General features: G+C 40.5%; 1 protein-coding gene across 1 annotated transcript; it reads right to left on the reverse strand.

Moving 5' to 3' along the window:
* Positions 1–946: 946 nt before the first annotated feature.
* Positions 947–5,443, reverse strand: LOC100376981 (carbohydrate sulfotransferase 11-like). Its single transcript, XM_085497279.1, has 4 exons — positions 5,315–5,443; positions 2,572–2,711; positions 2,117–2,211; positions 947–1,903 (listed from the first exon to the last, which is right to left on the reverse strand). Exons 2-4 carry the CDS (start codon positions 2,663–2,665, stop codon positions 1,028–1,030), a joined length of 1,065 nt encoding a protein of 354 aa, XP_085353405.1. The 5' UTR covers positions 2,666–2,711; positions 5,315–5,443; the 3' UTR covers positions 947–1,027.
* Between the last annotated feature and the right edge of the window lie 2,932 nt (positions 5,444–8,375).

Genomic DNA, 8,375 nt, shown 5'->3' on the forward strand with positions numbered 1-8,375 from the left:
CATAAATCAACATTTGTCATTTACACCAAGTCACTGAATGCAATGTGAGCGCGTCAACATGACGTGGAATCACGCTAGGTCGATGAATCCCCTGTGACATAAATCAATAAATGTCATTTACACCAAGTCACTGAATGCAATGTGAGCGCGTCAACATGACGTGGAATCACGCTAGGTCGATGAATCCCCTGTGACATAAATCAACATAATGTCATTTACACCAAGTCACTGAATGCAATGTGAGCGCGTCAACATGACGTGGAATCACGCTAGGTCGATGAATCCCCTGTGACATAAATCAATAAATGTCATTTACACCAAGTCACTGAATGCAATGTGATCGCGTCAACATGACGTGGAATCACGCTAGGTCGATGAATCCCCTGTGACTAAATCAACATAATGTCATTTACACCAAGTCACTGAATGCAATGTGAGCGCGTCAACATGACGTGGAATCACGCTAGGTCGATGAATCCCCTGTGACATAAATCAACATAATGTCATTTACACCAAGTCACTGAATGCAATGTGAGTGCGTCAACATGACGTGGAATCACGCTAGGTCGATGAATCCCCTCTGACTAAATCAACATAATGTCATTTACACCAAGTCACTGAATGCAATGTGAGCGCGTCAACATGACGTGGAATCACGCTAGGTCGATGAATCCCCTGTGACATAAATCAACATAATGTCATTTACACCAAGTCACTGAATGCAATGTGAGCGCGTCAACATGACGTGGAATCACGCTAGGTCGATGAATCCCCTGTGACATAAATCAACATAATGTCATTTACACCAAGTCACTGAATGCAATGTGAGCGCGTCAACATGACGTGGAATCACGCTAGGTCGATGAATCCCCTGTGACATAAATCAACATAATGTCACTTACACTAGGTCACTGAATGCAACGTGAGCGCGCATAATGCTATACAATTTTGCGTAACCTAAGTTTGTTTAATATACATATAGGCACTGTCATCGGTACACGTCAAGTAACAGACACATAAAGACATATTAATCATGAGATTTGTCCTGATCGCTAGCTTTGAATTTGGGATATGTATATCCGAACATGAGATAATCCACTACATACATTTGCCAAAGGCTATGAATTTCGGATGACGTAATCTGCTTATAGTAGTCTTTGGTTATTGACTGAGTCCTTCCTTGTGACAATCTGGTTTCTGGAAAACTGACCAAATGATCGATTTTTGCCAGCTTTAGTAGGTTTCCAGCGTCCTCCATCAGTGTTTGGTATTTACCTATGAAATTGTAGTCAATCAAACACGGGTGACACATGTGATAAAATTGAAGCCAATGCTCGTTCATGGGTATGGATTCAAAGGTGTCGTGGTCTAAAATATAACGAATAAACTCGTGGAATGTGACATCGTGACCAAACTTAATTGATTCCGGGGACGGGTTTTTTCTGTATTTGGCAATGATCTGTGTTCCATACCGTAGTTGGAAAGCTTTACTGGATTCATAATGTTTTGTGAACTTATTGAGATACGCCGACAGGAGCCTTTCCATTGGCTCGCGCACGAAAATAAACTTGATGTACTCCTTAAGTCGCCTCTCGATCCCTGTTTTGGAATAACTGTTTAAGTGACGTATCATCACATTGTCATGGTGAGCGGTCTCAGGCTCTATGTCATCCGGGGTGGAGTAATTGCGGTTTTGGGGACTTAAAAATAGCATGATCTTTTTCCAGTTTGTACAGGCGACCTTGGGAATAAAACAGTAGATCAGTTTATGCTCGTCATCAACTATCAAATGATCAAGAGTTCTACTTGATATCGTCTGTAGTGTCGACTCTACTTTGTATTTGTCACATATTTGATGGACTAGAGCTGAACGCTTTTTCTGTTCTTCTTCCATAGAAAGTTTCTAGAAAAAATACATTATGCAGGTACATGAGCTTTGTGTATTATTATTATAATGGAGTGACTAGTCAATCATTTTAGTCGTAGAGATATAACCCAGAATTATATATCAAAGATGTGATCTTCATTCCATGTTTCCTTTAAAACTGTCTTATGTTGTTGTTCATATTAGAACTCACACATCATACTTGCAATGAATAAAGATTACTAGTCTTACCGTAGTGTTGTCTGCCGCCACGCTGTCCTTAAAAGTCAACGACTCTAAGGTGACCATAGGAACCATAACATTTTCACTACCGTAACGATGTGGGTCTATAAAACAGTAACAATATGGTTGATGTGCATACTATACGAACGTATTGCATATTTGATTTGATAATAAGTGGAGTGCAATACAACCTGATTTAAAAGTCCCAACTTGGTTTTTAAGGGTCGGCGTGAAAATCCATTATGATCATCATGACTCTTTTGATAAACATGCTTATGAGATAGTTGGCATTCATGGGGGGGGGGTACGACGTGATCGATCTCGAAATTGGTGTGCAAGAATAATTTCGTTTCAGTCTAGATATATTATGAAACCATTCGCCCTAGAGAAGACGTAAGATTACATACACTCCAACTCGTGTAAATTCCTATACAAACAAATATATATTTCCAATGTAGTAGTACCTTCAGTGTCGTATACCTTGGACATTAGAAAGAAGAATACAGTACTAAGAAGACAAGTAGAGAAGAGTGCAATAAATCTTGCTGCAGTCTTCATAATATCTAGATTGGTGCTGTGAAGAATCCCACTTGTTGCATTGCGTCTACAGTAGAACAAAAGCACTATTTAGTTTAATATATGTGCGCAATGCCGTAGGTACTTCCTGTAAGTAAGTGTATACATTTGTTGTGCTCGACTCTTATCAGGTACCAGGGGGGTTGAACGCCAAATAGCAAATAGGTATAAACCCAAAGACCTGGGAAAGTTTCAATCACTGACCGACGTACGTTTGGGGACCGTGTTGAAGGTCGACAGGTGTTTGTGCTCAACCGGTCCGGGATTTTGAAAGAAAGAGGGTTTCATAACCCTGTGACTAAGCGCCGATAACAGTTGGTTTCTTCGGCAAAAGTAAACTACATATATATATATATAGGAAGGTAGTCGATTATTCCAGATGAGAGTGCTCGATACTAAACGATGAGTTTGTAGAGCAGATTTACATACGTGGACATATATACTTATCTTAGAATTAAATTGAAAACAAATGGTAAATTTAACTTGGCTCAAAAAAATCTTAAAAATTGCGCTATGAAAGCATGCTTCAAAATGAAACAGTTATTATTCTCAGATACATATACATGTATACCACTATAACATATCTTAAAACGTTTTATACCATGATGAGCCATGACAAGATGTATATAAATATCATTTCACCAATGGAACAATTGCACATGAAATAATGCAAATACCTACTCAAAGTTAACAGCAAAGCGACTAATGTGGCATGTCTTTTAGAATTAGGAAGGTACCCATTAATTACAACAGGGATAAAACAGATGATCAAATACTGGTCTCGAATAAAAAAAAATGCTTGAAAATTCTCTGGTATATGAAGCATGCAGAACTAGGATTTGAACTAGACAACTCTGGCACCTACAACTGGGTTTCTGGTTTAAAACTTATACTTAAAGGTTTAGATATGGACCATTTGTGGCAGGAAGAAAAAAGCAAAATTCGAACAATATAATAGATAAAATAATATCAGAAACAGAAAAAAGAAAAATTTTAAAAAAATTGTAAACAGATTTTAGACAATGATAACAACAGGAAAAATCACAAAAAATAAATTGCGCACTTACAGAGAACTGAAAACAGACTGGCTTTGAAAACTACTTACATATAGTTAAAAATACTCATCACAGGTCATCAATGACAAAATAAAGGATTAGTGCTCACTGACTACAAATAGAGACTGGGAGATATATCTGACAAAAAATGTCTGTGTTGTGAAAATAACGCCATAGAGAACGAAGAACATTTTCTTTTAACATGTGATCTCTACGCGGGAGTAAGAAAAAAACTTCATTAGCTGTCATCACCCCCACATTTAGCAAAAAATAAAGAAAAACTAAAATATATTTTAAATAATAAAGATGAGAAAACAATAATACAATTAGCAAAACACATAGAGAACTGTTTCAAAACAAGAAAGGAAAAATAAAAACATTATAGTCAGCTATCTCAAGATAAGGTCATGCATGCATTAGTAATCCAAACATTCACCAACACAAATATGGAAAACAATCCAATTTACTTTACCATTAGTTTTTTTCCTACTTTTATTTGCTTGTCATTTTTTTTATTTATTTATTATTTTCATTTTATTTTACCTGTGTGTATTTTTTATTCTCACTTTAATTGTTTGTTTGTCTTTATTCACATCTGTATTCCATTTTAGTCAAAATCCTAATAGGGATACAAACGCAATAAAGATAATTATTATTATATTATCATTTAACCACCACTCATGATTGAGCCGTGAAGCGTAAGGAGATCATGTACACATGCAGAACGCGTGGACATTTGATACCCGCATGTACAGCCACTACTGAGTTCCACAACACCCAGTACAGCCACTACTGAGTTCCACAACACCCAGTACAGCCACTACTGAGTTCCACAACACCCAGTACAGCCACTACTGAGTTCCACAACACCCAGTACAGCCACTACTGAGTTCCACAACACCCAGCTTACGCGCAGTGTGTAGACCCCTGACCAAATCGCGTGGACATTTGATACCCGCATGTACAGCCACTACTGAGTTCCACAACACCCAGTACAGCCACTACTGAGTTCCACAACACCCAGCTTACGCGCACTGTGTAGACCGTTGACTTGCATTTTATGACAGTGCATGTACAGGCACTAGCATAGACTCGTTGAACTGACAGTATTCAACACTTCTGCCACAACTTCCAATAAACCGCACATTCATTCTAGTATTTTAACCCGACCGTAGGCCGTTAACACATCTCAGATATAATTATACATATGGCTAGACGTATCGGTTACTACAATACTTCTCCCCTGTTACTACGTCTATTTTTACCCATTGCAAGAAGCAATCAGCATCGTTCGACATTCTGATCTTTTGACATTCGCTAATACGTACATTACTGAATTCGATGTATTACATTTTGTGTCGCGTATTATCCTTGAACTGGAAGTATTTATATAAGTGGCCAATTTACACTATGAGACAAACGCAGTTATACAATTTGTTGTACTCTCCCGCCGCGCATAGTGCACGGCAGCTGTCGACAGCTTCATTTTTAGTTGGCGAATGTTCCCGGTATAGGCAAATAACCATCAATAATATCTACAGACTCACATAACACACTAGTAATCTAAACTACCTACCCGTGTCCGTACCCGCCGTCCAGTCAAACACATACTTGGCAACGGAGCTCATACCATGACTGTATGTTGAAGTTCGATTTCACATGTCATTGACTCGATAAAACGAATGAAACTCAGTTACACTTTAATTCGTGCGACGTGATATTGTGCCCAGACTTAAGCAGTAAGGTAATGTTATACGAGCGCCTTTAACCGTCTGAATACTAACATGGGTTTATTTTACACTTCCAGCCGGCAATTCTGGACCCCGGCAAATTTTACAAAATCGCTGACACTTCCCTCACCTCATCGCCTGTACATACATTATCATTCTGCTTTGAATTCGTTCGACGTATTAAAATACGGTTGCTACTGGTAACGATATACTCAAAGATTAGCTCAAGTATATATGCTCGTTTTCTTATGGCGAGTAAATTGCGAAGGTATTCTTTACATTCACATATGGCTTAATAGTGACAATTGGCAAGAGGACATTATATAATGATATGCTGGTACACCTGGCAATTAAAGCAAATTATTGACATTGTCTAGTTTTGTGTGCGTTAGGCAGATCGTGTTCCGTTTGATTTGGTGATAGTAATTAAATTGACATTGCGCATTCGAGGAATTTCGCGGGTATAGAAGTTTTTCCAATGATGATTGAGTAGAGCTCCTCTCGATGACGTCTGCACATTACGTATGCAACAGATCAGAAAGTCTGCGTGTTTTCAGAGGGGTTGTAGTCCATTAAACAAGAATCACGTTAAATCTCAGGCCTATTAGAAATTGGTGTACACAAAGCGGAATCGTCTACGTATTAGTAAGTACCGTCTTCGCACGATTACCGCGTTCATAATTAATTCGTCTATAGATTTGCGGATAGTTATAAATTTCAAAGCACTACCAAAATAGTAACACGTGGAATAGTTTGCACCCAACTGTCCAATACACTAGAACTAGGACTACTTTCATCGTATTCTAATTTGAACATTGTACAATACAGCGAAACTGGTAAGTTTGTGCTGAATTAACGTATTTCGCTGAGACTAGCCTGGAAGCATGTAATTACGCTTAAAAAAGCTTCAATTAAGCTGCCGCTGACTTGCGATATTATTGTCACTTCAGCTTCAACAGCATCAAGGTTCATCTGGAAGTTACCAACATTTAGTGCTAGATGATTTAGCGTTTTAAAATTAGAAGTGATCTCAATTCAGTCAATCTCATGCCAGTACTTACTTACATGGTTTAAATCATTCTGTGTCATGTATATATTGTATATCCTCATTCAGATTGAACTATTAATATTCCAATATAACTGTGAGAAATGTCAGTATTCTGTGAAGGTTTTTGATCATTTATATCTCTGCAAAAGAAAAGTAATCGCAATTACAATTTACATTTTTGTTTTATTTTTATTTTCTCCTACGTAAATCATAATCGATGACATGAATGCGTTTAGTTGAAGGGGGCGGACATGATGGGCAATTATTTTAATTACAGGTCCTGTGTTTGCTACCCGGGTCCTGCGTAATATAAATTATTTTCATAACCCCTGCTAAGAGTGGGATGGTTTGGAGGAGGGTACGACTACGAGTGTTATGGGTTGGAGGAGGGTACTGCTACGAGTGGGATGGTTTAGAGAAAGGTACTGCTACGAGTGGGATGGTTTAGAGAAGGGTACTGCTACGAGTGGGATGGTTTGGAGGAGGGTTCTGCTACGAGTGGGATGGTTTAGAGAAGGGTACTGCTACGAGTGGGATGGTTTAGAGAAGGGTACTGCTACGAGTGGGATGGTTTAGAGAAGGGTACTGCTACGAGTGGGATGGGTTGGAGGAGGGTACTGCTACGAGTGGGATGGTTTAGAGAAGGGTACTGCTACGAGTGGGATGGGTTGGAGGAGGGTACTGCTACGAGTGGGATAGTTTGGAGGAGGGTACTGCTACGAGTGTTATGGTTTAGAGAAGGGTACTGCTACGAGTGGATGGTTTGGAGGAGGGTACTGTTACGAGTGGATGGTTTGGAGGAGAGTACGACTACGAGTGTTATGGTTTAGAGAAGGGTACTGCTACGAGTGGGATGGGTTGGAGGAGGGTACTGCTACGAGTGGGATAGTTTGAAGGAGGGTACTGCTACGAGTGTTATGGTTTAGAGAAGGGTACTGCTACGAGTGGATGGTTTGGAGGAGGGTACTGTTACGAGTGTTATGGGTTGGTTAGGGAACTGCTACGAGTATTATGGGTTGGAGGAGGCTACTGCTACGAGTGGATGGTTTGGAGGAGGGTACTGCTACGAGTGGGATGGTTTAGAGAAGGGTACTGCTACGAGTGGATGGTTTGGAGGAGGGTACTGTTACGAGTGTTATGGGTTGGGGAGGGTACTGCTACGAGTAGGATGGTTTAGAGAAGGGTACTGCTACGAGTGGATGGTTTGGAGGAGGGTACTATTATGAGTGTTATGGGTTGGGGAGGGAACTGCTACGAGTATTATGGGTTGGAGGAGGGTACTGCTACGAGTGGATGGTTTGGAGGAGGGTACTGCTACGAGTGGAATGGTTTAGAGGAGGGTACTGTTACGAGTGTTATGGGTTGGGGAGGGAACTGCTACGAGTGGGAAGGCTTGGAAGAGGGTACTGCTACGAGTGGGAAGGCTTGGAGGAGCGTACTGCTACGAGTGTTATGGGTTGGAGGAGGGTACTGCTACAAGTGGGATGGGTTGGAGGAGGGTACTGCTATGACTGGGATGGTTTGGAAGAGTGAACTGCTACGCATGTGAAGGCTTGGAGCGAGGGTACTGCTACGAGTGTTGTAGGTTGGAGGAGGGTACTGCTACGAGTGAAATGGGTCGGAGGGGGGGGGGGGGTTACTGCTATGGATATGATGGGTTGGAGGAATGTACTGTTGCGAGTGCAATTGATTGGATGAGGGCATTGCTATGAGTGTGATGGGTTGTAGGAGGATACTGCTACGAGTGCGATGGGTTGGAGAAGAGTACTGCTGTGAGTGGAATGGGTTGGAGGAAGGTACGGCTACGAGTGTGATGGATTGGAGGAGGGTACTGCTACGAGTGAAATGGGTCGGAGGGG

This window comes from Saccoglossus kowalevskii, chromosome 3, assembly GCF_978046115.1.
Source record: "Saccoglossus kowalevskii chromosome 3, keSacKowa6.1, whole genome shotgun sequence".
NCBI classification, from domain to species: Eukaryota; Metazoa; Hemichordata; class Enteropneusta; family Harrimaniidae; genus Saccoglossus; species Saccoglossus kowalevskii.

Excerpts from the sequence above, each read along its gene's own strand:
- LOC100376981 (XM_085497279.1), bottom strand. The coding sequence starts at position 2,665 with ATGAAGACTGCAGCAAGATTTATTGCACTCTTCTCTACTTGTCTTCTT. Across the intron at positions 2,212-2,571 it reads CAAGGTATACGACACTGAAG|ACCCACATCGTTACGGTAGT; the intron begins GTACTACTACAT and ends ACTGTTTTATAG. Across the intron at positions 1,904-2,116 it reads TGGCGGCAGACAACACTACG|AAACTTTCTATGGAAGAAGA; the intron begins GTAAGACTAGTA and ends TATTTTTTCTAG.